At 41.6% G+C, this 27844-nt stretch overlaps 2 protein-coding genes across 2 annotated transcripts in view; one reads left to right on the top strand and one right to left on the bottom strand.

The window, feature by feature from the left end:
* Positions 1-9200, top strand: part of TEP1 (telomerase-associated protein 1) — a 41089-nt gene extending 31889 nt beyond the window's left edge. Inside the window, exons 42-53 of the mRNA XM_006835554.1 lie at positions 3738-3845; positions 4353-4485; positions 4582-4658; positions 4761-4893; positions 5008-5144; positions 5255-5379; positions 6340-6483; positions 6644-6743; positions 8214-8319; positions 8433-8638; positions 8766-8870; positions 9078-9200. Of these exons, the coding sequence (XP_006835617.1) occupies positions 3738-3845; positions 4353-4485; positions 4582-4658; positions 4761-4893; positions 5008-5144; positions 5255-5379; positions 6340-6483; positions 6644-6743; positions 8214-8319; positions 8433-8638; positions 8766-8870; positions 9078-9200 (1497 nt within the window). The remainder of the gene's footprint in view (positions 1-3737; positions 3846-4352; positions 4486-4581; positions 4659-4760; positions 4894-5007; positions 5145-5254; positions 5380-6339; positions 6484-6643; positions 6744-8213; positions 8320-8432; positions 8639-8765; positions 8871-9077) is intronic.
* A 1765-nt stretch (positions 9201-10965) lies between these two features.
* PARP2 (poly (ADP-ribose) polymerase 2) lies at positions 10966-23145 on the bottom strand. Its single transcript, XM_006835555.1, has 16 exons — positions 23103-23145; positions 22003-22167; positions 21094-21164; positions 20434-20484; positions 17988-18084; positions 17479-17554; positions 16773-16875; positions 14601-14763; positions 14233-14371; positions 13167-13230; positions 12952-13086; positions 12430-12557; positions 12156-12255; positions 11689-11787; positions 11327-11451; positions 10966-11221 (listed from the first exon to the last, which is right to left on the bottom strand). Exons 1-16 carry the CDS (start codon positions 23143-23145, stop codon positions 11062-11064), a joined length of 1719 nt encoding a protein of 572 aa, XP_006835618.1. The 3' UTR covers positions 10966-11061.
* Between the last annotated feature and the right edge of the window lie 4699 nt (positions 23146-27844).

A 27844-nucleotide genomic window follows, 5' to 3' on the forward strand; every position in this document is an offset into this window, starting at 1 on the left:
AGCTACTATTTATTAAATGCTTACTGTATGCCAGGCCCAGCATTCCTCTGTCAGTTTGTCATACTGTGGTGACTTGGTATTGCTGTGATGCTGGAAGTTATGTCACCAATATTTTAAATACCATCAGTCACCCATGGTGGATAGTGTTTAGTGGAACTGCCAGACTGAGAAAACAACTTCTTAAAGGTCAGCCACTGAAAGCCTTAGGAATAACAGCAAAACATTGTCAGATATAGATGAGCCCATCAAGTTGGAAGGTACTCAAAATACCACTGAGGAGGAGCTGCCTCCTCAAAGTAGAGTTGACCTTAAGGAAATGAAGGAAGCGAAGCTTTCAGGACCTATGTTTGCTGATGTGGCACAATTCAAAATGGGAAGAAACAGCAGTAAATATCCATTAATAATTGGAATGTGGAATGTACAAAGCAGTTACCTAGGAAAATTGAAAGTTGTCAAAACTGAAATGGAACACATAAAGATTGATGTCCTAGGCATTAGTGGTATTAGTCATTTTGAATCAGACAATCATACAATTTACTAAGCCAGGAATGCCATCACATTCATTGTCAAAAAGAGCATCTCAAGATCAGTCTTCAAATATAATGTTGTCTGTTACAGGATTATATTGCTACACCTATGAGAAAGACTTAATGTGGCACTGTAGGTTAAGCATTGGACTGGTAACTGCAAGGTCAGCAGTTCAAACCTACCAGCCACTCTTGGAAATCCTATACAGGATCACTGTGAATTGGAACTGCTTTAACAGCACACAACGGCAGCAACCACAAGGAAGACCAGCTAATACCACTATTATTCAAATATATGCGCCAACCACTTAAGCAAGTGATGAAGTTGAAGAATTCTACCAACCTCTTAAGTCTGAAATTGATCAAACATGCAATCCAGATGCTTTGATAATTACTCACGATTGGAATGTGAAAGTTGAAAACAAAGAGGAAGGACCTAAAGTTGGAAAAATGGCTTTGTAGATAGAAATGATGCTGAAGATTGCCTGATAGAATTTCGCAAGACCAAAGACTTACTCATTATGTTTTCCAGCAACATAAAAGGAGTCTGTACATGAAGACCTCACCAGATGTAATATACAGGAACCAAATTGACTCCATCTGTGGAAAGAGATGTTGGGGAGCTCAAAATCATCATCCAAAACAAGCCCAGGGGCCAGCTGTGGAACGACCATCAATTGCTCATATGCAAGTTCAGACTGAAGCTGAAGAAAAACAAAGCAAGTCCATGAGAGCAAAAATAGGACCTTGCATATACCACCTGAACTTCAAAACCATCTTAAGAGCAAATTAGATGCGTTAGATACTAATGATCAAAACCCAGAAGAGTTGTGGGATGCCATCAAGAACATCATGCATGAAGAAAGCAAAAGGTCATTAAAAAAACAGGAAAGAAAGAAATGATGAAATGTATGTCAGAAGAGACTCTGAAACTTGTTCTTGAGTATAGAGAAACTACAGAAACTGGAAGAAGTGTGGAATTAAAGAGCAAAACAGAAAATTTCAAAAGGCAACTCGAGAAGACAAAGTAAAGTGTTATAATGAAATATGCAAAAACCCAGAGTTAGAAAACCAAAAGGGTAGAACACATTCAGCATTTTCCAAGCTGAAAGAACTGAGGAAAGAATTCAAACCTTGGATTGCAATATTGAAGGATTCTATGGGTAAAACATTGAGTGATGCAGGAAGCATCAAAAGAAAATGGAAGGAATACACAGTCAGTATACCAAAATGAATTGGTTGATGTTCAGCCATTTCAAGAGGTAGTATATGATCAAGAACCCATGGTACTGACAGAAGAAGTCCACGTTGCACTGAAGGAACTGGCACAAGTAAAGCTCCCAGAATGGATGGAATCCAATTTAAAATCTTTCAACAAACTGATAATAGTACTGGAGGTGCTCACTCATCTATGCCAAGAAATTTGGAAAACAGCTACCTGACCAACTAATTAGAAGAGATACATATTTGTGCCCATTCCAAAGAAAGGTAATCCAATGGAATGCAAAAATCATAAAAAAAAAAAAAAAAGTCATTAATATCACATACAAGTAAATATCACATGGTAAGGAAAATTCAAAAACAGCTGCAACAGTACACCAACAGGGAGCTGTCAGAAACTCAAACTGGATACAGAAGAGGATGTGGAACTAGGGATATCATTGCTGACATCAGATGAATCTTGGCTGAAAGCAGAGAATACCAATCGAAAGATGTTTACTTGTGTTTTAATGACCATGCAAAGGCATTTGACTGTGTGGATCATAACAAATTATGGGTAACATTACAAAGAATGGGAAATCCAGAACATTTAATTGTGCTCAGGAGGAACCTGTACATAGACCAAGAGGTGTGGTTCGAACAGACAAGGAAACACTAAAGGGTTTTTATATCAGGAAAGGTGTGTGCCAGGGTTGTATTCTTTCACCATATTTACTCAATCTGTATGCTGAGCAATTAATTCTAGAAGCTGGATTATATGAAGGAGAACATGGCATCAGGATTGGAGGAAGACTCATTTAACAACTTGAAATATATAGATAACACAACCTGGTTTGTGGGACATGAAGAGGAGTTCAAATACCTACTAATGAAGATCAAAGACCACAGCCTTCAGAATGGATGCCCTCAATGTAAGAAACATGAAAATCCTCACAACTGGACAAGTAAATAACATCATGATTAACAGAAAAAAAAGAAAATAACAGAAAATAACATCATGATTAACAGAAAAAAACAAAAGCTTCATTTTGTTTAGATCCACAATCAATACTCATGGAAGCAGCAGGCAAGACATGAAATGACTCATTCATTAGACACATTGGTTGCAAAAGACCTCTTTAATTAAAGAGCAAAGATGTCAATTTGAGGACTAAAGTGTGCCTACCCCAAAGCATGGTATTTTCACTCACATCATATGCATGTGAAAGTTGGACAGTGGATAAGGGAAACCTAGAAGTATTGGTGCATTTGAATTATGTTGTTGGCGAAGAGTATTGAAAGTACCATGGACAAACAAACCTGTCGTGGAAGAAACACAGCTAGATGCTTCCTAGAAACGAGGATGGCAAGACTTCATCTCTTGTTCTTTGAGCATGTTGTCAGGAGGGAACAGTCCCTGGAGAAGGACATCATGATTGGTAAAGTGGAGAGTCAACAAAAAAGAGGAGGATGCCCAACAAGATAGATTGACACAGTGGCAGCAACGTTGTTGATGTTGGTAAGTGTCGTGGAGTCAGTTCCAACCCATAGCAACTTTGTATAGGGTTTCCAAGGCTTTAAATCAATCGCTGTGGGAGCAGAAAGCCTCATCTTGATGGGCTATAACTGCTGCCTGATTCACAGTCCTGTGCTTATCTTATAGCGTCACTGCTCCTCGCCAGCAACGATGGGCTCAAACGTTACAGTTGTGAGGACGGCGTAGGATTAGGCCGTGTTTCATTCTATTGTGCACTATGAGTCGGAACTTAGTTGACAGCTCCTAACAACAACAGCATGTGCAAGCAAGTGAGCTGAGTTTTTTATATAGATATATTCAGCCTCACAGCCATATCAGATAGGTACGTTATCATTATCCTCACTGAAGAGATGAGAAACCTTGCTCCAGGTCACAAGGGAATGAATGGTGGAGCTAGAATTTGAAGCCAGGAGAGCCCATACTAAAAGGCAGGGATGCTGATCATTCCAGTCCTCTGCCTTCTCACTTTACAGGTGTCCTGCTCCAGTGATGGCTCTGTGGGACTGTGGGACCCTAAGTCAGGACAGCAGCTTGGTCAGTTCCTGGGTCATCAGAGTGCTGTGAGCGCTGTGGCAGCTGGGGTGAGAAGACACTGGAGGCTCACCAGGCTCTGGGAGGACTGAGGGTGCTTTGAGAGACTGGATGCACTGGGTGTCTAACCCGGAAAGTGAAAGGAATATAAAGAATCTGATGCTTGGGACTAGGGAATGATTAGGGTGGAGGATTGGTGTGAGGGAAGCATGGGGAATATGGAAACACAGCATCTTGGTGGTGTATGACCCATGGCAGGACTGCACTCCTGAGCAGTCCAGCCCTGCTGTCCCTGGGTTGGCCTCAGCCTTTGGTATCTTCTAAGTCCCTATTTGGAAGAAAAGTCTAGTGATCTTCTTCCATAAAGATCACAGCCGAGAAAACGTTAAGGAGCGCTGGTCTACTCAACAATACTTGGGGTTGCCATGCACAGGAATGGACTGATGGCGATGGGCTGTTTAACGGTTTTATGGTCCAGCCCACACCTTTGTCATGAGAGGCACGCTTCCATGTCCTGCTCAGTATAACCCTAGTCTGATGCTGTGCTCTGGGTGCAGGAGGAGCATGTGGTGTCTGTGGGTCGGGATGGGACCTTGAAAGTGTGGGACCATCAGGGCGTGGAGCTGACAAGCATTCCAGCTCACTCAGGACCCATCAGCCACTGCGCAGCTGCCCAGGAGCCACGTACAGGTAGTGGAACACCAGCCACATTCCTCCCCACCCCGCTCCCCCCTCTCTCATTCCCCTGCTTCATCCCTTCTTCTCATTCTATTGCTGTCTTCTCAGCTGGCCAGCCTGGCTCAGAACTTCTGGTGGTGACTGTTGGACTGGATGGGACCACAAGGTTGTGGCATCCACTCTTGGTGAGCTCCCTGCAGGGATTGGGGTGGCAGTGTGATAGACTATCTGGGGCCGCTTTCTGCTGCGTCAACTCTCCACTGCCCATCTACATCCCTTCCTCCTAGGTGTTTCAAACACACACCCTCCTGGGACACAGTGGACCAGTCAGTGCAGTTGCTGTCTCAGACACTTCAAGCCTCCTGCTGACTGCCTCAGAGGATGGCTCTGTCCGGCTCTGGCAGGTACCCGAGGAAGCAGGTGAGTACAGCGTGGAGAGAGGCCAGGTTCAGGAGAGGGTAAGATAGCCTAATATCTCCTCTTGTACCCCAGCAGTGGCCTGGCTTCTAATGCAGTATTTTCTTTCCTCACCAGATGACGCATACATACCTAAGAATCCTGTAGCTATCACTGCTGTGGCCTGGGCCCCAGATGGTTCCATGGCAGTGTCTGGGAATCAGACTGGGGAACTAATCCTTTGGCAAGAAGCAAAGGCTGTGGCCACAGCACAGGTGAGTTGGGGCTGCCTCCCTCCTTTGCTCTCTCTCTGCACATTCTGCTCCAGACACATACCAGGCATGGCTCGGCAAGAATCCTAACTCTAACTTGTTGTGTATATCAGTCTCCAGGCCGCGTCAGTGCCCTGATCTGGTGCTCAGCAAACACCTTCTTCGTTCTGAATGCTGATGAGCAACTCAGCGAGTGGCAGGTGGAACAGCAGAGAGGTTCAACATCTAGAAATTTCAGGTGAATGGAGACAGCTGGGGTTAACATAGTAGGAACAATACTCTACGTATACCCAGGATTTTACTCGAATCGCTCTGCCTACCTCTGCTTCTGACTGGGGCAAGGAAAAAGTTCTTGGGAAATTGTTTTCTGGTTCTCACCATGTCGGTATAAATGAATAATGATCAAATTCCTACTCTATGTCCAGCATTAGGACAGGCAGTGTGACCCAGAGACACATGAAACTTATCCCTTAACCTTAGTTAAAGCTCACAGTAAAGGAATATGTATACAACAATACTCACAATGATTGCTATAATAAAGGTACATATATGAAAGTTCTCAGGCTGCAGATTTTAAGATAATGTAGGAAAAAGAGGACATTTGAGGTTGAGCTTAAAGAATGAATAAGAGTTTTCTGGGCTAGGTCCTGAAAGGAACAGGAAGAGGGAGTGGTCTCAACAGGCATGAAGGTGTATGGTATATTCTAGGTATAGCCAGGTACTTGGGTGCATGCTGAGACTGGGGTGAAATTGGGTTGAGATGATGAAAGGGGGCCAGGCTATAGAGGACATAAGAACTTTTATTGTGAAGGAAAAAAATCGGTGCTGCGTAGAGGATGGGTAGTTAGTTGTAGAGAGATACGAAAGGTAGGGAGACTACTTTAACAGTTGTTATTGGAGTCCGGGAAAGACATGCCTGCCCTGAGTTGGGCTTTGGGGATGAGAAAGAGAGATGCAAATATATCCACAGGACTTGTCAGTGAAGGTAAGGAGGGAAGGAAGAGTTAAGAATGTTAGAGATTGCTAGTTTGAGCAAATTAGGGAATAGTGATGATGAACACTGACTGATACAAGAAAAACAACGACTTCCAGGATTTGTAGGGAAGGTAATGCATTTTGTTTTGTGATTCACTCCTGAGAAATTCCTGGGGAACTGAGGCATCTCTTTCTTTGTCCATTTACTTGGTTTGTGCTACAGCCTTTATCTGAACCACGTTCTGCAGGAGGACACGGGAGTCTTGACAGGTCTGGGCTTGGCCCATGATGGGCACTCCCTCATCCTGGCCAAGGCAGGTTTGAGATTGCTGCACCTGATGCCAGGGAATGAGCTCTCCGAAATTTGGTAAGTTCCAACATGCTGCTTCTCCCAAACAAGGAAAAGATAAAATGTGGATTAGTAGTGACACTGAACAAAACTGACACTGAACAAAAGTAGCTCAGAACAAAACACTGGCATCTTCTAGAGACGGGTTCCTGAGCTCAGCCTCTTTCTTCCAAACCAGGAACCGCTATTCAGAAAATGGCCTTACACTGTTGTCCACCCACAAGGATTATGGTATATTTGCTGTGCAGTCAGTGGATCCTGAAGTTCTTTCTTTCTTAGTAAGTCCTGTTTGCAGGTGTGTTAAAGCTAACATTTGTCTCGGACCAGTATTTTTAAATCTTGGGGATCAATATGGAGAAAAATGGGACAGGAAAGGCAATTGGCTCTATATCCCTTTCCCTATTCCACTGGACTGGTAGTACTTAAGAGCTTTATTTGTTGGGGTTTCTTGTAAGATTTCATTGGTGCAAAGTATTTTTTAATATTTGAAAAATTATTTGAAACCATAAACTGGGGAATAGTCTTAATTGTATTATTACTTTTTCATATCTGTCTTTTTTGCCACTGTAAATATCCACTACTCAAAAGGACTGCATCTTGTCTCTGTCATTAGACATAGCTGTTACCCTATAGATGTTGGTTTGGGTGTACACAAAGCTGGCTGGTCATGTTAAATATAGGTTCTTAGGAGCCATTTGGAAGCCCTGGGTAGTAGAAAGGGTTAATGAGCAAGCTCAGCTCTTAACCTAAAGGTTGGAGGTTTGCGTCCACTGAAAGGTGCTTGAGAGAAAGACCTGGCCCTTTACTTCCAAAATATCAGTCATTGAAAACCCTATGGAGCAGTTCTTTTCTGACACACGTACTATGAGTCTGAATCGACTCGAAGGCAACTGGAACTAGAAAGGTGCCCTTTGTCCCTAAAAAGGCCATCAACTCCTCACCTGCCTCTCTGCTGAAGTTACTTTCTAGAGTCTACCGTTTACCCAGTAATTCTACCCTTAAATATATGCCCAAGAGAAATGAGTGCATAAGAAACAAGAATGTCCATAGCAACAGCTTTATTCATAAATGCCAGACAATCCAAATGTCTCTATAAGTAGACTAATGATAAGTAATGTGTGATATACAAAACCAAAAAGACTAAACCGATTGCTATGGAGTCGATTCTGACTCAGAGCGGCCCATTATAGGGTTTCTGAGGCTGTACATAGGAGGAAACAGCCTTATTTTTGTCCTGGGAAGCAACTGGTGGATTTGAACTGCTGACCTTGTGGTTAGCAAACCAGTTCTTATCCTACAATACTCCTTATATTTATACAAGGGCATGCTCAATGATGGGAAAAATAAAAAGGATGATACTGAATACTGATGAATGGGATAATATTGAAAGAGTTCATAGGCATTATATTGGGTAAAAGTAATCAGAGAGTAGTACTCTATGACGAAACTTAAATGAAGTTCAAGAACTGGCAAATATGGTAATAGAGGCTTTGAGGAAAATGTGCTGGTATTGTGTGGGAAGGGGAATGGGGAGAAAGTTGATGGAAATGTTCTACATCTTGATCTGGGAGGTGTTTGCATGGGTTGTTATGTATTTACTGATTCTTTGAGAGGTGCGTTGAAGATTCATACACTTTAAGTTGTAGCTTAAAAAAATGCCTGACCAGTGAGGGCAGAAAACTGTTGTTTTGTCTAGGCAGGGCTGAGTGATACGAGTAAGCTGAACAAAATGATCTGTCCTTTCACAGAGGCAACAGGAATTAGGAGTGTTTGAAGAGAGCCTGGACTTTAATCTGAATCTAGAAAATCCTAGTGGAACCCTAATAAGGTTAACTCAGGCCAAACCTGAATCTGGTGAGTGGTGATGGAAGGACCCAAGGAGGGCCAGAGGACAGCCTCAGGGAGAGGGGTAGATGCTTCTAGAATTGATACCTACCCTGACTCTAACTCTGGCCTTGGACTGGCAGAGTCCTCATTTTTGTTTGCCAGCTCTGATGGGATGCTATGGAACATGGCCAGAAGCACGCCTGAAGGAGAATGGATCAAAGGTAACATTTGGCAAAATCCAGAAACTCAGACTCCAGTGACAGAGTCATCAACAAGCTTGGGATTAAATGTCAGAATGGACATCTGTCCAACAAGCCCAAGTCTGAGTACACGTCATTGTAAAAAGGTAAGTTTGAGGGAAGGTAGACTTGGGAGGAGAGGGCTCTAGATCTGACATATCAGACTTTAGTACTTCCTCAACTGAGGACTACCCACTGAGATTTCACCCTACTTCACTCCCTTTCTTCTCTGAGATCCACTCGGGTTCTGTCACGGCCCTCCATGTGCTGCCCGAGTTGCTGGTGACCGCTTCAAAGGACAGAGATGTTAAGCTGTGGGAGAGATCCACTATGCAGCTGGTAAGTGTGGCAAGGTGGGGTGCAAGGGTGGGTATGTCACGAGAGAAACCAGGACAAGAAAGAGCAGGATCACATGCTGGTCCTTCTTGCAATGATGCTCTCCTAACCTGTTTCTAAATAAAAGGCACTAATGTGAGGGAAAACTAAGTTGGTAGAGAGGCCCTAGGTTTGTAGCCCTCATCTTCCACATTTTTGTCCCCATTGTAGCAGGGCCTGTTCCGCTGTGAAGGGGCAGTGAACTGCCTGGAACCTTCGCTGGGTCCTAATAATACCCTGCAACTTGCTGTGGGAGATGCACAGGGCAACGTATACTTTTTGTCCTGGGAATGAAGATGTTACAACTCAGAAATGATACCACTTGTGCTTGAGATACAAAGCCTGAAGACACCAGGATCTTAAGATCATAAAAATAAAGTGCCAGAAAATCTCAAGTTCAGTCCTGCCTGTGTTCTCATGTGGAATTGGACCAAGGAAGAATATGGATGTTCTATGTTTCTTCTTTAACCATTAACTCGTTAGAAATTTTAGGTGAACCAGATCATGAGGTACTCTTTGAAACCAGGCTCTAAAATCCCTGTGTCATTTGTTAGCCCCAGGGTTCTAGGATACTACCATTCCTGCCAGGAGGAGGAATTGGCCAACACTAGGATAGAGAGCTGAAGGCCTCTCTCTGGCCAAATTAATACTCAGAAAAGGAAGAGTCAGTAGTACACATAACAGACCATTTAGAAAAGCTGGGATAGGACTGGGACAACACTAATCTCCCCTCACAGAAACTGCCAGAACTTAACAACCCAGATGTGAATTGAGAAGTTAGGGCACTTAGAACAAAATTAAGTCTTCTGGCCCTCATAACTTGACAGGGCAGCAGTAGCCACGTGACCTGCAGATATTAGTATAGTAATTGGCGTTCTTTAAAAAGGTCACAAAAGTTTGTTTGTTTCCAGTTGCATTTTACCAAGATTTGTTTGGAAAGATGAACAATATGTATGGCCTTAACATGGACTTTGATCCACTTAAGCCAAAGTTCTAGAACCTTTTTATTTTCCTACAAGTATATTCCATGGGAGAATTTCTCTGAGGCTCTTTCATTCCAAGGGTTGCAGAAGGAAATGTGTCCTGTGTCCAAGAATTCCAGAACTGGTCTGCATTGGTAGGGTTCCCTGAGGAAAATCTACTGCACAGATAAAGAAGTGAGCTTTGAGGATTTGGGGAATTTAGAGGAAATGAGTTTTGCTCTCATTATAGGTTTTACCATGGAGAAATCACTTGAGAGACAAGACTTTAGTTCTACCCAATATCTGAGGGGCTCCTCAAATCTAAAGATAAAAACATAAAGAATGCCTCCAGTTGATGTATCTCAAAATGGGTTATGTTTTTACCTTTCCTATGTGCCTCCTACAATGGCTCAAAATAGATCTCCTAAACTACCTCCTCATGTACCTTGTGACTAGAAGCCCCATTTGGGGTAATTTAAAATTTATGATTCAGAATCCTATAGAGAAATCCTGCAGAAAACCATGGTATAGCATCATCCTCAAAGTCACTGGTTTTAGTCCTTTGCCTCTTGCTCTCCTGGGTCAAGGGCAAGATGCTGCTCTCATTGTCTTAAGTGCTCTGAAAGTTCTACAGAACCCCTCAGCTAAGGTTGGAGTGTTGGGATAAGGAAAGTGAAGACCAAATTTCTCACTCTACTCAGTCTTTTTGGCTAGGTCTGCAGAGAGTCTATTTTTCAGTTTCTCTCATCTGGGAGACAGACAGTAAGGTCATGGGATGTTAAATGGTGGGAGACCTGGTCTACATGGTGAAAAGTCAAGTGAGATTTGGATGGGGGAAAAGGGATAATTCAGCCTTGGCTACCTCTAATCTTCTTGCAATAGTACTCAACAAGCTTTCAGTTCACAGAAAAAAATGAACAGGGAAAAGCATTAGCCCCCATTAGTATCTCTCAGTGCAGAAGCTGTTCTGCTGTGAAGAAATAGGATTCTGAGTAAATGTGTACTTTCTGTTTTGGAAATGAATATCTATAGTTACCAGAAAAAATATGTGCTTGGAGAAGCAAAGTCTGAAAGAAGTCAGTAGTAGGTTTGTTCTGTTTTATTACATAAAATATTAGAAAATTATAAAGTATAACATTGTTTATTTTCTTAATTGAAGAGCTTACGTTCTCTGGTTTATTCAATATACACATTCACCAAAGCTGTCGGAAATTAAACTGAACCTTCAGTAGGTATCGCATACGGACTTGGTTGGGGTTATAGACAATGAATTCGTTGTAGTTGAGGGTATAACCCTCTGGATTCAGAACTCCTGTGTCATCAGCTGGTCCTAAGGGCACTGTACTCCCATTCCTGTCAAATGGAAAAAGGTGTATCAACAACAGCCTCTGGGACAGAAATTGGAATGGAGTCTTAGCTGACCAAAAGGAGTCACGTGGGCCTCCTGGCTATACTCACAGGGTGATGAAACATGAAGGACTGGGAGCCATCTTGCCCAGACCCTTGGTGCTGTGTTTGCCCTGAAGCAATCCTTCAGCCTCAGGATTGGCCTCTAGTAGCTCATTACACTGACCTAGAGCTACCTGCAAAGCAAAACATCTTAATGTCTATGTCCTTCCAAGAACTGAACGGCTCTAAATCCAGCAGAGAAGCCCACCAATAGTTTCTTTCCAAACTCAAGCAGAGGAATGCAATGCAGTGGGAATTGTCCTTAGCTCCCCTCTCAAGTTCTCAACTCTTGGTTCTGGAGTCCAATGTTTTTCTTTGGAAAAACAGGAACTAACACTAAACTAGAGATCACAGATTGGGTCTTGTCTCACCTCTGATAGCAGCAGTAGTCCTGTGTCTTTTAGGTGAGAGGCAAAGCAGTAATTGGCACTCTTGGAAGACATATCTGCAAAGTAGATTCCTTTTCCAAACTGAAATGTAGAAATAAACATTAAGATCAGCTGTTCAACCCACAGTGTTAAAAGGAAGGCTCATACCACTGACCCTGTGTTACCATTCTCTTAAGCATAATATAAACCCTTTCTTAATCTCCTCATTCCCAAATTCTGTTTCAGAGAGAGTAGAATTATCTTCAAGTCTCTGGTCTCTTGAGAAAGGAGGGTTATTTTTAGGAAATTTAAGAAAAAGGTACTTACTAAGAAATGGCAAATGGTTTAGTTCTTGGAAAGGGTTGTCACCTAATTCTAATCTGGGGGCGGGGAGATAAAGGGGGGGCAGGAAAAGAAGAAAATCACTATCCTTTCCCTATGTCTCCTCCTGTGGTTCAATTTCTACTCACCATATACCCTGTGATGGGGGCCTCAGGTGGGGCAATTCGAAGCCCGTGGCTCAGGATTCCCACCCAATTACTCAGCCTGGAACCATGCCACAGCAACATCCTAAGGAAAAGTCATTATTATCAACTTGAACTCTTAATGCAAACAGAGGCCAAGCGCATAAAAATCTTCCAGCTGCCTCTGTCACCGTCCTCTGTCATTTCCACAAGTGTACTTGGGCAAGGCCTAAGAGTGGGGAAGACGGAATGCCATTCCAAACCCAGAGCCCACTCAGACCTGTTAGGAAGGTCCTCTCTGAACGCTTCTTTCTCACCGTCCTTCTCTACTTCAAAAACATCCAGGAGGGTCATGGTATAGTCAGTGTGTGTGGGAGCATGGGTAGACTGTAGGTACTGGGAAATCACCTGTGAAAAGGATAAAAGGAATGGCTACTGTGGGCTCCAAAAGAGTCCAGGCTGAGCTGAAGAAGATGACAGCTTCTCGTATAGCCTGGCAGGTTCCTGTTCCCAAGTGGTCTCACAAAAGCAGTTAGAGCTTTTGACTCAAAGCGACCCTGTATTGGGTTTCCAAGAAGTAGCTGGTTTGAACCGCCGACTTTGCAGTTCAAATCAACCTTGAGGTCCTGTGTTTATCCTAGAGCGCCACAGACAGGAGCAACTGTCCTGGATTCCTCCCAAACGCCTAGTAAATAAAAACTCTGCTATTTGATAGTTTGCTCTTAACCAGATATAGTTAGAGGACAGTGGGGTGGAAGAAGGTAAGATTTATAGGTATGAATAAAATAATCATTTTTCTTACTTTGAACTCATAACTTGTGTGGTCTAGAGGGTGTAAAGCACAATGTAGGTTTCTATAGTGTTGGTCCAGTGGGTGTTCTGGGCTTTGCAGCTCTGTTTTCACCAGTTTAATGGCAATTTCAATGTCTCCCAATGCCTGATGGGATGAGATGCAGATTAATATGGGAGGAACCTAGAACAAGAGATTTAATACTTCCTAATCCACACATACCTCACCTCTAGTAGTTGCACTTTTTCTGACAGTTCTTTCTCTGTTCGAATTAGTGGAGGGATACGAAGTCTAAAGACAGAAGTATAATCCATGAGCTCTCAGTTGTGTGGTACATGACTAAAAATAACAGACTAAAAAACAGATCCTTTAGAAAACAGGAGAAACTGATCTTTGAAATTTTTTTTTTCAAGGTCTGTAAAGAGATTTTAACTTCTAAATATATGGAAGGATAGCTATATCAAACTATACAGATTTTAACATTTACATAGTCTAGGATAGAAATATGTTTTTATGGAATCCTTTTTCAATAAGGTATATTGACATCAGTAAGGAATAGTTTGGATACAGTCCTGTCTGGAAGCAGAGGTAGAGTTATGGACCACTCAAAGTCATAAGGTTTTACAAAGAAATAAAAACATTAAAAGCTAGCATATAGAATCAAAAAAAAATTTTTTTTTCATGTGACTACATGAATCCAGGTGTGGCATTGTAGACTAGCACTGGACTGCTAACCACAAGGTCGGTGGTACAAACCCACCAGCAGCTCTTTGGAAACCCTACAGAGGGTTGCTATGAGTTGAAACTTTACGGCTCTTAACAACAATGACAACACATCATTTGGGTTCACAGAAATGGTGTTAATGTAGTTGTGGTTCAGTGCCGTCGAGTCGATTCCAACCCATAGTGACCCTGTATAGGGTTTCCAAGGAGCAGCTGGTGAGCTTGAACCGCCGATCTTGCAGTTCAAATGACTTTGCAGTCTGACACATTAGCCCACAGCGCCACACCAGGACTACAGTTACCTTAATGAAAAGGGAACGGCTTGAAGGTCTTTTACTTGGGAGCTGGGCATTAAGACTTTCACTTGGGTCAGGGAATATGTTTATAATCAGGCCAGGAGACTGCCTCCCAAATTGTTAGCAGATTCCATAGTCTAGCTATACATTCTTTTGGTTCTGTATTTATTTCAGACAATAATTTCCTTAGGACTGAAAAACGTAAAAGATCACAGTAGCTGCTAGGTGATATCAGAGATAGAAGAACAAAGTGACGTAACAGCACAGGCCTTACCCAAAGTCATGTGGGATCCTGGTATAGAATTCATTGCAAGCTTCTGTGAGTACTCTTCCATGCCAGCCAGCCCGAATACAATCCTCAATCTTCTTAAGAGACTGGTAGCCTGCCTTGATTTGTGCTACTGTCAGCTTTCCTGCGGGTCCAGCCAGAGATCAGACTTCAGAAATAAGGCCCCATACTGTAAACTGCACTTACAGTCTTACCCACCAAAAGACTTCTAAAACAGAACCCCTCCCAACCCTTCCACAACTGTTCACCCCCAAACCCCTTTTCCTCATTCAGTACAATCAAAACACTGATGGAATAGCCCATTAAAGGAACAAGGAAATATGGAGAATGTAGAGTAGAACTGGAAGTCTTACCAAGTGGGGCTTTCTTGGTATCATACTTCATCTCTATCATCATTTCTTCCATGGCCTGGACATTACAGATCAACTTTATCAGCTCTTGTACCCGGAGATCCAGCTGCGACTCACGTTTCAAGGGGGATTTTAGAGTTTCCCCTTCGTTTGTTTCCTCTTCAACCTATTGCAACAACAACAAATACCAAAGCCCATAAAATCTAAAAGGATCTAATTTAAGCTCCCTGTAAGGACTGACTCTACATGTTCCTGGCAGATGATCATAAATCAGCTTATTTGAACACAAGTCTATTCCATTATTAACATGGCTTGGAATCAGTCATTGTGACTTCTACTTTCTAGCCTTAGTTATGCCTCCTATAGTTAAAAAATCAGAATACTATCTAATTAAAACTGCCCTCCTAATATTATAACTCTTGAAATATCTAAGCACAGCTATTGTGTTTCAAATCATCTCAACTGAAAAACTAAAACTTCTTGCAATAAATGTGACCTAAGGCTAGACGATACATGGATAGACACACAGGTGAAACAGTGTGGGAGGGAGTATGGATATCTACCCACAAATACTGAAGTTTGACAGAGGATATTTGTACATGGATATTTACTTTTGGGGAGTGTGGTACCTCTGTAGAATAAGCACTAGATTGTGAACCATAATAAGGTCGGCAGTTTGAGCTCACCAATCATACACAGGGGAAGATTTACAAAGATTTACTGCCTCAGGGTAGCTATGACAGCACTTAACAACATTTACCTTTGCTGCAAATGTACTCATGGATGTGGTGAAGCATACAGCGGACAAAATGATAGAAACTTAGACATTACCATATACCTTGAGGGAATGAGCTGCTAGGTCTGGGGTCTCAGGACCATAGTCTTAGGGGAAACCATGTTTAGCTGGCATGACATAAGTCCACAAACAATGTTCTACATTCTACTTTGGTGAATTTGGACTGGGCTCATAAAAGTTTATGAGCAGCCATATAAGGTCTAACTCTTGGGTCTCCCTGTACGGAGGAAAGAAGAGTGATGATAATTGAAGACATTTGTAAACAATTAGTCCAATGGGCTGATGAACAACCACTCAAACATCATCGGTCTCCACATTCTAGACCAGAAGAACTAGATGGTGCGTGGCTACCAATTACAACTGCTCTGATAGGGATCACATTAGAAGGTCCTGAATAGAGTGGGAGAAATTGTGAAACAAAACTCAAAATCATAAAAAAGACCAGGCTTACTGGTCAGAAAGAGACTGAAGGAACCCTGAGACTATGGCCCTCGGTCACCCTTCAGGTCTGGAACTGAACTCACCCTCAGGGCTCAATTTTCAATCAAGCAATAGATAGTTAATGGTATATGGGGGGAGATATGCACAACACTACACTAGTGAAATATGCACACCATAGAATGGTCAGTCATTCTAGATCAATAGGGCAGCATTTACCTAGGATAAAACTCAGAAAGATGGGGGAAGAGGAGGAATGGAGACATGAACCACAGGAGGAAGTAGGATAAGGGGATTGCAATCACCAAAATGAAATGAAATGTGTGATTTGTTGAAAGTAAACTGACGATCTGCTCTATGAACCTTCAGTTAATTCACAATAAAAGTTTTTTTTAAAAAAGACTAAAACTTCATTTTTTTCAGATATGTGATAGTTTTAAGCCAGTTTTCACCATCCTAGTTACATATCAGTTTGTGAAAAACAAAACAAAACTCTCCCCGACCCCGACCCCGGCCCCAATGGTTTATAACCAGAAGTTAAGACAACTTTAAATATAGTTGTATTACTTGGATTATTTACTACTTGTCTTTTGATCTGTGGAGCATAGTTCTACTCTGACACAGTGTCACCTGGAGTCAAAACTGTGGTTTGGTTCTGTTTCTCTTCATCTACAACATTAAATTTCTGGAAAAAGGACCTAAGATTTTATGAGAACCACAGAAAATACAGACTAGAAAGCCACATTCTATGCCCCTTTAAGATTACAAAGATGAGTGAGAATTACCCCTGAGGGCATTGTCATCTTTTAATAGGTAAGAAACACCAATGACTCAAAAGTATCCTGGCCCATTACAGTCGAGGGCTTGGTCTAAGTCATTCTACCTGATGTTACCCTGGTTAAGAGGAAACAGCTTCCCCCCGATGATAGTCTAGTTTTTACCTGTGCAGTGGAGGCATAGTCCATCTGTAGCATGTCATATTTTCCAGGTACCTTCTCAAACTTTTCACGATCCTCCCAATTATTTTTTGTTTTATCAAGGAATCTGTAGGGTCCAAAATGGTGAGAAAAACTTAAAACACTGCTGCTGGAATGAGCTCTACAACTGTTTTTCTTAGATAGGAAACCTTCAAAATTTAAATTTCCCACAAGGTTCTTTCCACATCAACTTTCCAAATTCTGGATTCTAAATTAGGGCCTTTAATGGACAGAAAGCTCTAAAGAAAAAGAGAATAAAAAATGAGAAAAAAAGGACCAGTTTTTTTGTGTGCTCTCAAAGCACAAAAACACTACAAAACTCACTGAAATTTATCCTTATCCAACAATACCTTTTTCTGAAAGGGGCACACTCCCAAAGACTCCAGAAAGTTCTTCATCACAGTGACAGTTTTTTTTTAAAACTCTAGCTGGACACTCTCTACGCTGTAATGATCTTCACTTTTAAAAACTTTCTAAATTTCTTGGTCGTATGTTGAATAGTCTTCCGTTTTTAGTTAATGTCAAGATACTAGGTTGATCTAAGAACACATTTTGGTGTTCTAGAGAATGAGTGGAAGACACTAACATTTAGGCCAAATTGTATTTATAAGATTTCTAATCTTAGGAGATAAAAAGGGTAATATTTTTGTATTCATTACTTAGCACTTACTTCTTCTGAAAGATTTCCTTGGCCTTGGTGAGATCCCCTGAACAAGCTACCAAGCTGTGCTGCCCCATTTTCCCAACTGCAAAGTAAAAGACACAGATAAGATGGAGCTCTATCACTCAACCCATAAAGAGTTCCTTTATAAATACCAAGACCGCTCTCTAAAGTCTTTCTGCTCAGCATCTGACAAATGGGTAGGAAAGGGAAGGTGAAAGGGCTTACAAAACTAATCATGTTGATACAAGTTACCTACTAACTGCTGTACTCTTTGAACAACACTAGCAGACCAACCTCAAGGGAGTTTTGTCTCTATGGGGCTGCACTTAGCTTTGTCTATGGAAACTTCCTAATGAGGAAGCTTCTCAATTTCCAAATTTTAAGAAGCCCAACATGATTTCTAAGTCCCTTCCAAACTTCAGGGCCTCCACTTAACCAATTGGAAATCAGAGGATCTTCTGGTCCCTCACTAAGCAGCCTTTGGTTTTCTTAAAATCCGTAATAAAAATCATTACCTCGGCCCCACCTCATCCAAACACTGAAGTTCCTTTGGGCATCATCTTCTAACAGCTGAATCAGATAGTATTTGTTGTTGTTGAACTGGAGATTGGTCTATAAAGGAGAGAAATAAACATATGTAGGTGATACGTATGCAAATGGAAGCCATGTATGCTAGGACTCCTCCTTAGTAACAGGTGCTAGTAATTTACATAAGAAAAAGGCAGCTGGTGAGTTTGAACCACCAACCTTTCAGTTAGGAGCTGAGCGCTTACTCACTGCACCACCAGCACTCCTTAAGGAAGGACTAACGAAACCAAAAACCCACTGCAGGCATCAACTGTGACACTTAGAAACTGAATAGGACCGAGTAGAACTGCGTTCATAGGGTTTCTGAGGCTGTAAATCTTTGTAGGAACAGAAAATCTCATCTTTCTCCTACAAAGCTGATGGTGGTTTTGAATAGCGAAGTTGTGGTTAACAGGTTATTACAGGGAGGAATAAAGTTTATATATTAGACTTTGTATTCCTAGGAATTTAAGTGGGAGCCTCGCTTCCTAATACCCTCTACTCAACCTCAAATATCCTGTATTGGCTCCTGCTTTTTTATCTCTTGCCTCAGCTTCCTCCATACACATTTCCTTGGCTGTTTGTATTTTCTAGCACAACAACAACAGTTCATTCCCAATGATTAACTTCCCAAAAGAAGCTATTTTGAAGCCCCAAAGGTCCCCAACAATTATATTTTTATTTAGAAGACTTACTGAGAGTTCTAAGCACAGCACAGCTTTGATTTGTTAGGTGTAGCAATTTAACAATAAACTGAGAGCTGGACAATGTTAGGAGAGGACAAAGGCCATGCAGGAACCACTGACACATCTATCCCATACCTACCCTAAACTGACTTCAGGTCAATCAAAGTAAAGAGAGGGGGAAATCTAGGATGAGACACAGGCCCGAGAGTGGATTAACCAGTAAGATTATAATAAGCAAGGAATGTATGGTCTAACTGTGCTTATTTACTAATCTGAAGTGAACGATTTCACCTGGGTTTCACCACGTCGAAGCTGTGGTACCTTGTTTATTGGGTAATGCATCCCTGGCCAGTCCTAATTAGTCAAATACTGTTAAATGTGCTGCCATTTCCTGCCCTTACCTTTTACGTGAAGGAGCTCTGGTAGCATAGTGGTTACGAATCGGGCTGCTAATCTCATGGTCAGCAGTTCAAAACTACCAGTGGCTCCGTAGGAGAAAGATGAGGCTTTCTGCTCCCGTAAAGATTTACAGCCTCAGAAACTGGTTCAAGCTCACCAGCTGTTCCTTAGAAACCTACACAGGGTTGCTATGAGTCGGCACTTACTCCACGACACATAACAACAACAACAACCTTTCACCTGATCACATTATAATTGTTACTGCTATGTGATGTCAAGTTAGTTCCAACCCATAGCAACCTTGTATAGGGTTTCTGAGGAATAGCTGGTGAGCTTGAACTGCCAACCTTGTGGTTCAAACTAACTTTTCAGTCCAGCACATTAACCCACAGGCCTATACCAGGACTCCCACATTATAATTACAAGGTTTTAGAACAAAAAAAAGCCTTAATATCTTTTCTACCTGCTCATGATATTTTAAATGGAAGAAATAGTACAGTAAGAAACACTACCAAGAAAACCAAATCTACCAACATTAAGTTGATTCTAACTCATAGTGACCTTGCAGAGGGTTTTTTTTACAGGAACAGAAAGTCTTGTCTTTTTCCTGTGGAGTACCTGATGGGCTTGAACTGCCAACCTTGTAGTTAGTAGTACAGTGCTTACCTCACAGCACCACACTAACACTTGCTGTTAAGTGCCATTGAGTCTATTCCAACTCATAGCTACCCTGCATAGGGTTTCCAAGGAGTGGCTCGTGGTTTTGAACTTCTGACCTTGCAGTTAGCAGTGCAGTGCTTATTCTACAAGGCCATACCAGGACCCCACACTAACACTAAGAAACCATTAAAATTATATATATTAAATCAATGAAATATGAAGAGACACCCAGGAAATTCATTATCAAGGATAAATGTATTATCTACACAAAATTAAATAAAGAGGTTAGTTTAAAAGAAACAAATTTAACTCCATAACAAAAACTATAATACAGGCAAAAAGTACAAATTTATGTCACAAATTTGGAAACCATCAACAATTTAGATAACAAAGGGCTATCCTCCATATCATATAAAGTTTCTTAAAACTAGTAAGAAAAAGGCCAGTAATCTATTAGAAAGTGTGCAAAAGGATCTGAACAGTTTTCATAGGTTCAAAAGACATGGTAGCTGCACAAAGATAGGGCTGAGTACTGGTTTGGTGGCAACTATTAGTGGCTAACAGAAGGGACTTTAGAATTAAATATCTGGGCATTAGAAATAAAATAATAAAAAGCAATTCCCATAAAGAGAACGGTTCCTCTCCTTACCTGATTCAGCATAACATCATAGATGTCATTCCCTTCACAGTATACATGAGCCTATAAACAAAATAAAAGGGCATTACAAATCTCAGTCCTGAGCAGATCCTAAGTGAGGATCTGAATTTTCTTAAACCTCAAGGTGTCATTCTCCAGAACCACCTATGTCCACTCATACCATCCTCCAGAGAAGGAAACACTATATATATTCTTGAACAATTAGCCTTTTGTCACTCTATTGAAAGCATGCTGCCTTCTTCTAATTACAGAAACACAAATTATTCTAATTCAGTTCAAGGAAGCCAGCCCTCAGAGGCAGCTGTTTTTCTGCATTCTTCAAATCCTTTTTCCCTTCCTCAGTAACACACGCCACTCCAGGGCACAATTTCAAAAGAGACCGTTCTCCCTTAAAAATGGTAGCATTTTCTGACTAAGAGAAGTGTGGAAGGCCAATAACAGCCACACATGTAAACCATGTTAAAAACACCCTGATTTATTAACACTCTCAGCCCCCAGGCCTTGGAGAAAATAAATCACTAGCAATATTTTGTAGAGAGAATTGCTAATACGAACAGTTGCAATGTTTCAGATAGGAATCCTAATAACAAAACAATACTGCTTTTGGAGAAGTCAATGGACTCACTGAAGATTAGCTCTAGAGTCTCTTACCTTCCCCACCTTGCCTGTGCACTCCGGGTCTACAGGAGCTTTGCCTTTTAACAGTAAGGTCTTCACAGATTCTGAGGAAACACAGATAAGTGTGCATGGAAATCTAATGTACTGTCATGGTTAAACAAGAAAAAACCCCCAACAGATCTGACTAACCCTGATCGAAGGAGGTGAATCACTCTCAATATAGTTTTCAATGGCTGATTTTTCAGAAGTACATCACTAGGCTTTTCTTTTGCGGTGCCTCTGTTGTTAAGTGCTGTTGAGTCGGTTCCGACTCTTAGTGAACTTGTATAGGGTTCAGAGGAGTTGTGATGGGTTTGAACCTATAGTGCCACACCATGACTCTCGAGGTGCCTCTGTTGTTAACTGCCGTTGAGTTGGTTCTGACTTACAGCGACCCTGTAGGAGCCGCTGGTGAGCTTGAACTGCCAACCTTGCAGTTTAAACGACTTTGCAGTCCAGTGCATTAACCTGCATTACCACACCAGGACTCCTGTATCAATCTAGGTACAGTGAATTTACAATGAACTAGTAAATTGTATGGCGTTGTGAATTTACAATGAACTAGTAAATTATGTGGCATTGTAAATTTACAATGAACTAGTAAATTATATGGCGCCAGACTGCAAAGCCGTTTGAACTTCAAGGTCAGGGGTTCAAGCTCCCCAGCCACTCCTCGGAAACCCTATACAGGTTCGCTATGGGTCGGAACTGACTTAAAGGCACTTAACAACAACAACAAGTAAATTCATTACTTGTTGATATCAATCGCAAATAAATGAAAATGGAGAATTATATCTGCAAGGAAGGAAAAATGATAAGAACTGAAAGAACATCATATAACTCTTCTTCCTTAGAGACCCTCGTGCTGGTTCATGTCCACCCTGGCCTACATGTGAAGCTGACCTTGCTTGTCTTCTGTCTTGTCATAATCATCAGCCTTTCCTCCAACCACAGGTTCTTTTTTCACTGCTTGCTTCTGGCATCTTTTCGTTTTCTTATCAGGAGGAGAGTATTCTGAAGCTGTGCTGCCATTATTAACTCTCTTAGTGTCATTTAATGCTACAGAAGCTAAGGACAAGAAGAATGAGCAGAAAAGCAAAAGAAAGAATAAGTACACACTGAATATGATCCTTCTTTCAAAACATCATCATCTTTCAAAGAAGTAGCTTAAGATGGTTTTGTAAAAGCCACCAAAGGAAAAAACTACCACACCCTGCTCTTGCTGGAAATGCAATAAAAAAAGATCCCCGGGGCTCTTATGGAATCACTTTAAATGTGGAAATCATTGTCTCCTTTGCAGCCATAGATCCATCTCTTTGACCCAACCCAATGTTACACTGCTAACAGGGCTCATTATTTATTGTTCACCATGGTCCACTTAACCTCTTCAGAATGCTTGTGTCCTGACAATAAAATGGTTATCATCAAACTACCAGAATCAATATGGAATAACAGAAAAATGACCTGATGTTTCTGCCTGGCGTACATACAGCCCAGGTCTGCCTTTTCTGGGTCTAAAACTTTAGACAAGTAACTTAATTTCTTTGCACCTCAGGTGCCCCAACTAGAGGATAACAATAGTGCCTCACTGTAGACTAACCAGTAAAGAACATGATACAGAGTATGACATCTCCTCCATAATATCCCTGAAGTTTGTTTGCATTTTACAATCGATGGCATACTCACAATGACTCATAGTTCAATTGGAAGAATATTTTTTCAATCTCAGCGGCATATAAAATAATGTATCTTACAGTGTTTATTAAATTGATGACATTAGAGGTACTTAGTGCTTTACACACAGGTTGTCAGAGGTCCAAAGGCTTTACCCAAATTTGTCATCCAAAAAACCTCTGAACACCGAAACGTTTTTTTTTTAAGTTAAGCATCAAAACTAATTTGATAGTCAACGGAGTTCGGGTCCAAAGCAAGCAGAACCGTTCTTTTCCCATTCCCATCCATCCCTCTTTCCCGCACTGCGCCGCAATCACTGAGTTCCGAACCTCGCGTACGGCAGCTACTAGTCCCCCGCCGCCGGGCCGCCATCGAGCCTGAAAGTTGACGTCACCATTCGGATCTCAGGAATCGCCCGCCCTAAGTCACAAGGCGGGAAACACATAGCGCGCGTGCGCCCCAGAGAGAACTCCAGTACGCAGGACGGGAAGGCACGCCTCCCGGAAGGCCCATGATATTTGCATGTCGCTTTGTATGATGGGAAGTCACACTAAGCGTTAAATGACTTTATATTTGGGTTTCTTATAAGCTAATACCAACACAGTGTTAGCCCATAGGGCGGAGGGAAGCTCATCAGTGGGGCCACGAGCTGAGTGCTTGAGTCACTCTACACCATGTCCCTTGGGAAGGTCTGAGACTAGGGCCAGAGGCAGCCCTAACAGGGCTTTCCCTGAGTTTCGGGGAGGTGAGTTCCCAGAGAAAGGGGCTCCGTGCGAGGGCAGACTGGGCAGGAGAAGCCGTGGACCCCGCCCTTGGGAGGGGCCCGGCGGATGCCTCCTTAGCCGGAGCTTGGAACAGACTCACGGCCAGCTAAGTGAGTTCAATGGCTGAGGTGAGGCACCTCCCCGTGGGGGCTTCATAACCCAATTCAGACTACTCTCCCCCGTCCTCTTTTGTGATTTATCCTCTTTTTAAAGGAAGCTGAATGGAATGCATTATCAGAAAGGTAAATCCACGGAATTCCTAAGAATCACTTAAACTAGTTGTTCTTATCTGCAAGACCTAAATTGTTAATTCTTGTAAAATTGATTTGTTTTAAGACTGTGTCTTTCAATGTCTGTCTTCTATTCTTGTCTTGCAGGCTCCTTTGGGTAGCGAGTAGCAGAGTGTGTAGTGCTTAACAGTTTAGGTCACCCAGAGATTCTACCTTCTAAGTTAAATATCAAATAAAATCCAGCAGCATATTAAAATAATCCAACATAAACAAGTAGATTGTAAAACAAATATGGAAGGATGGTTCAAAATTTAGTAAATCCATTATTACTTCAAAAGGACACTTTTGCTGGGTCCTGGTCAAAAAGTTTTGCGACAAGTGCTGAGTTAAGAGATTCCAACTCATTGTGACCCTGTATAGGGTTTCCGAGGAGCACTGGTGGATTTGAACCTCCAACTTTGTGGTTTGGAGTCCAGTACTGATCCTGAAACATGTTTCTGGACAGAGCCTCCCATCTAGATCTATCCATTTCTGAGAGTAGTGTTTCCATCCCTTTAACCATTCCCCAAATAATTCTATTCTCTTTGATTTACACCACTTCAAACTGGAAGTGTTGGCATCCTCACTGGACTCAAATACTGTTTCTTTCTAATGTTATTTGAGTGTTGGAAACAAAAAGAAATCTGAAGGGGCAAGATTAGGATTGTAGGGTGGATGGGATAAGGTTTCCCAATGAAATTCTTGTAGGACAGCCCCTGCTACCCTTGAAGAATGAACAGGTGCATTGTGGTGATGCGAAAAAATATTTTAGCATAACTTTCTTGGCCTTTCTCTCACAAATGCAATTTCCAATTTTCTTAAAACTTCTTCCTAATAAATCCTCCATGATTATCCTGTGTCCTTCCAGAAAATTGATTAAATTTACCCTTTGAAATTCCAAAATCAGTCACCATTACCTTCTGAGGGACCTCTGCCTTGAATTTAACTGGCCAAGCAGATCCATGAGAAGTCACTGTCTTTAGATTGGACTGATTGGACCTTGCTCTCTGGATTTTATTAGTTAATCCAACACTAGTTCCAGTTATGATTTGCTTAATAAAACCATATTTGTTGGCCTCAATCTTACTTAAAACACTGAGTGAAAAATCATCTTTTTGAACTAATTGATGTTTGTGCAACACTTTTGGCACCCATCAAGCCAAAATTTTGATGAGGCCAAGATATTCACTTAAAATTTTAAAATGTCCAGCCATGTGAAATCCCAACTTCAGTAGCTATTGTATCAATGGAAAGTCTTCTTCCACCAGCTTCTGTACTTCAGCAAAAGTTTCTACATTCATCAAGGTTGGCAGTCTTCCTTCTTGTGGCTTATCTTTGAGGTCTTCCCAACCTTTCTTAAAATACTGTATACATCTAAAAACTCTTAGTTTATGTGATGCATCACTCCCATAAACTTGTTGTAAAGATTCAATGATTTGGAAAGATGTCCACTTCAGTTTTCCTAAAAATTTGATATTAACCCTAACATCAAATTTCTTTTCCCCTCATGGCACAAAAAAAGTTTGCTTGTTTTTGAAAGGCACCTTAATGAGTCCTGGGGAGTCCCGGTGTTGCGCTGTGGGTTAATGCGCTGGACTGCAAGGTTGGTTTGAACTGCAAGGTTGTTGGTTCAAGCTCACCAGCCACTCCTTGGAAACCCTATACAGGGTTGCTATGAGTCGGAACTGACTCGACAGCACTTAACAACACCAACAGTGAGGTATGGTGCTGTAGGGTAAGCACTGGACTGCTAACCACAAAGTCAGTGGTTCCAACCTACCAGCAACTCCTTAGAAACTCCACACAGGGTCACTATGAGTTGGAACCGAATCGACAGAACTTTACAACAACAATATCATAAGGCTAAGACAAGTGTATTGCTGACAGAAATTATTTGCACCTATCCAGACAGTGTCAGAGACATATTCAAACACATTTTGCCTGGAATAAACCCATGCTTGTATGAACTAGTAGCAATACATTTTTATTTACCTTCATGTATATACATATACTACACTTGATCTTAGCCAAAAGGCCGAGAAGGAACTCTGGTAGCATAGTGGTTATGAATCAGGCTGCTAACCTTAAGGTCAGCAGTTTGAAACTACCAGCCGCTCTGCAGGAGAAAGATGAGGCTTTCTACTCCCATAAAGATTTACAGCCACAGAAATCCTGTACGGGGTCGGAACTGACTTGACGGCACACAACAACAACATATACATATGCATACCATATCTTTATAAAACAGCCTCAAACAACTGTAGGTAAATTTTTTACAAAAATTCACATTTACAACAATATCAAAGCATATCAAGTACTCGAGAATATGTCAGTAAATGTGTACATGTGTACACCTTATAGGACAGAGTGGAACTGCTCCATAGGGTTTCCTAAGATGTATTCTTTATTGGGAGCAGATTACCAAGTAACAGATGACTTTTCAATTAGCAGCCAAGCACTTAACCACTGCACTACCAGGTACAATTTGTCAGAAGACACATCAGGCAAGGGACTAAACTCTAAAATATATAGATAACTTCAACACTTTAACAACAACAAAAAAGACAAATGATCCAATTTAAAAACAGGCAGAGGTCTTCCAGCAAGATGGCAGACTAGGCAGACACATTACATGGACCCTTGAAAACAACAAAGATATGAGAAACCAAATAAAATAGGCACAGATGAAAATTATAGCACTATGAACTTCAGAAGAAAGGTTAAAGAGGTGGATGGACTACTTGCTGGGAGGAGAGACCAATCAGGGAGAGTGAGAGAGGGAGACTGACTCGTAAATGGCTGGCCAGATATGGTTTGACCATCTGGTGAGCAGTTTGACAGCTGTGGGAGGCCTGATAGAGCAGATTCGAGTGGGTGACAGAAAAGTTATGATTTCTTCTTTTTTCCCCACTCTGGACTAGAGGTGTGGCCAGTTCCCACTCCCAGTGCAGACCCTGCTCTCCAGCAGCTCAGAACCACGTGGTTTAGGAGCCATACCAGTATGAGGTTGGGGACTGATGGTGCCAGTTTGATGCCTAGATTAAATGGTCTTGGCTCCAGACCTATAAAATCTGCAGAGCCACCAGACCAGGAATTAACCAGTCACCCTGTGGTCCTAAGATATGAGAAACCAGTTCCATCAAGAGCACCTATGAACTACTTTCGAATTGGGTGCCCTGAACACAGATAACACTGAGGCCAATAGGAGCTCCATCCAGGGCCAGGGAACTCTGCTGTCACATCCCATCCACAACCACCTTGTGAGCTTCTTGAATTGCAGTAGCCCACCAGAGATTTCTCCCTTCTGGGTCCAATGATTGCACTGTTTGTTTTTACAAATAGAACAACCCAGAGACAACAGACAATTTTAGTTCCTACAAAGAAACAAGAAAGAACGGCTGAAACAAATGACCAAGATGCAGAGACAGAAAGCATTTCTGAGGGAAAAAAAGAAAATGGAACTAACTGAAAAAGAAAGAAATTTTGGTGCCTTCACCAGATTGACAGAAAGAGTAATGAAAGCAAAGAGAACACAGAAAAAACTTTAGAAGAATCCAGGAAAACACTATAAGAACAAACAGACAAAATAAATGCAAACTTTGGAACAATACAAAATCTGCAATTAGAAACCCAGGAGATTAATACCAAGATTTCAGAAATGAGCAATACATTGAAAGGGCAAAGTAGAAGATTCAAAGCAATGGAAACCCAAATTAGTGAACTTGAAGATAAATCTTTCAATGCTAGTTTGTTTGAAGAATAATCAGAAAAAAGAATGGAAAAGTCAGAAGAAAGCTTAAGAGTTACGCGGGACACCACAAAGATGAATGACTTACAGGTCATTGAAATTCCAGAACAGAAAGTGACAATAAAAAGCACAGATAAAATTGTCAAAGAGTTGTTGTAAGAAAAACTTCCCTAACAACATGAAAGACAAGAAGATAAGCATACAAGAAGCTGAATAAACGCCTAACAGGATAAATTCCAAAAGAACATCATCCAAGAGAAAATCACCAAAACATATCATAATCAAATTTT

The sequence above is a fragment of the Chrysochloris asiatica genome, unplaced genomic scaffold (genome assembly GCF_000296735.1).
Source record: "Chrysochloris asiatica unplaced genomic scaffold, ChrAsi1.0 scaffold00017, whole genome shotgun sequence".
NCBI classification, from domain to species: domain Eukaryota; kingdom Metazoa; phylum Chordata; class Mammalia; order Afrosoricida; family Chrysochloridae; genus Chrysochloris; species Chrysochloris asiatica.